We start from the raw sequence: 1,085 nt of genomic DNA, 5'->3' as shown, positions 1-1,085 counted from the left end.
TTTTTCCAATATGTCAATAAGGGGATCGACGTCGCATGCAAATTTTTTTTTTATTCATTTTTGAGATAACCGAGATAGGGCATAGTTTTCATTGCGCTTATTTACTTAACTAATGCACTCTGTTGAAAAGAAAATTTAATTGTAGCTTTCCGAACATACAAATATTTCTTATTACAGAAACTATCATTTGATCTTTATTACCAAGCATATTCTAAATACTAGAAATAATGTGAATATAAGAAATAAAATGCATGGTCATTTATTAATTTATGCTGACTGGCAAAAGGTCAGAAAAAGTGATGCTTTGGGGAAAGAATTCAAATAAAATGTCAAATTATACGAATGACAGTTATTTGAAAATTCAAAAATGACCTGGAAATTTGAAATTACATCAAAATATAAACTATCTGGCAAAAAAACACCATAACAAAAACATTGCCTCAGCCAAAACACGCCTCCGCATGTCTTAACTGGGGATTCGAAATTTCAAAAATGACCTACATAAATAAAACTTACTGCAAAAAATAAAAAGTATATGGCTGCGCATTCTGACAAACAAAATTATCCGGAAAAAAATTCTCTAATATTAAGTGATAATAAAGTTTAATAATTTATGGTATAGAAAACAATGATTTTTCTTACATGCATAATAGAAATCACTCGGCTTGGTGATGCTAGATCAGTTGAGTTCACATGGAAATTCAACGCCATTTGCAAGTGTAAAGTGTAAATTGAAAAATTGAACGTATTCTACAGTTACACCAGGATAACTGCAGAAAATGAAAAAATTGAAGTGTTAATAATTTCAACCTTCAACTGCATATAATTGAAAAGTTTCTGATGATTATGATTATTAAACTAACGTCCAGTCGACGATCAAAAATTTGCATAAAAATTCTGGTAAAGAAGTTGAAGTTCGTTTACTTTGCAGCTATAGCTCACCACAAGCCTGAACTTTTAATATATGCATAATACATAATCTAATTTGACTTTTTTTCAGCAATTCAATGATATTTATTGTTTACGAATAATGTAATAATTACTGTGGTAAAGTTTTGCACAGTTTGTAATTGATGATGCACATA

General features: G+C 29.3%; 1 protein-coding gene across 1 annotated transcript; it reads right to left on the bottom strand.

Moving 5' to 3' along the window:
• Positions 1–267: 267 nt before the first annotated feature.
• On the bottom strand, positions 268–711 carry Tsp_14840 (transcriptional regulator). Its single transcript, XM_003367739.1, has 2 exons — positions 643–711; positions 268–372 (listed from the first exon to the last, which is right to left on the bottom strand). Exons 1-2 carry the CDS (start codon positions 709–711, stop codon positions 268–270), a joined length of 174 nt encoding a protein of 57 aa, XP_003367787.1.
• Between the last annotated feature and the right edge of the window lie 374 nt (positions 712–1,085).

Source organism: Trichinella spiralis, assembly GCF_000181795.1.
Source record: "Trichinella spiralis strain ISS 195 chromosome Unknown Scfld3760, whole genome shotgun sequence".
Classification (NCBI taxonomy): Eukaryota; Metazoa; Nematoda; class Enoplea; order Trichinellida; family Trichinellidae; genus Trichinella; species Trichinella spiralis.
This window is presented reverse-complemented; position numbering and strand designations above follow the sequence as displayed.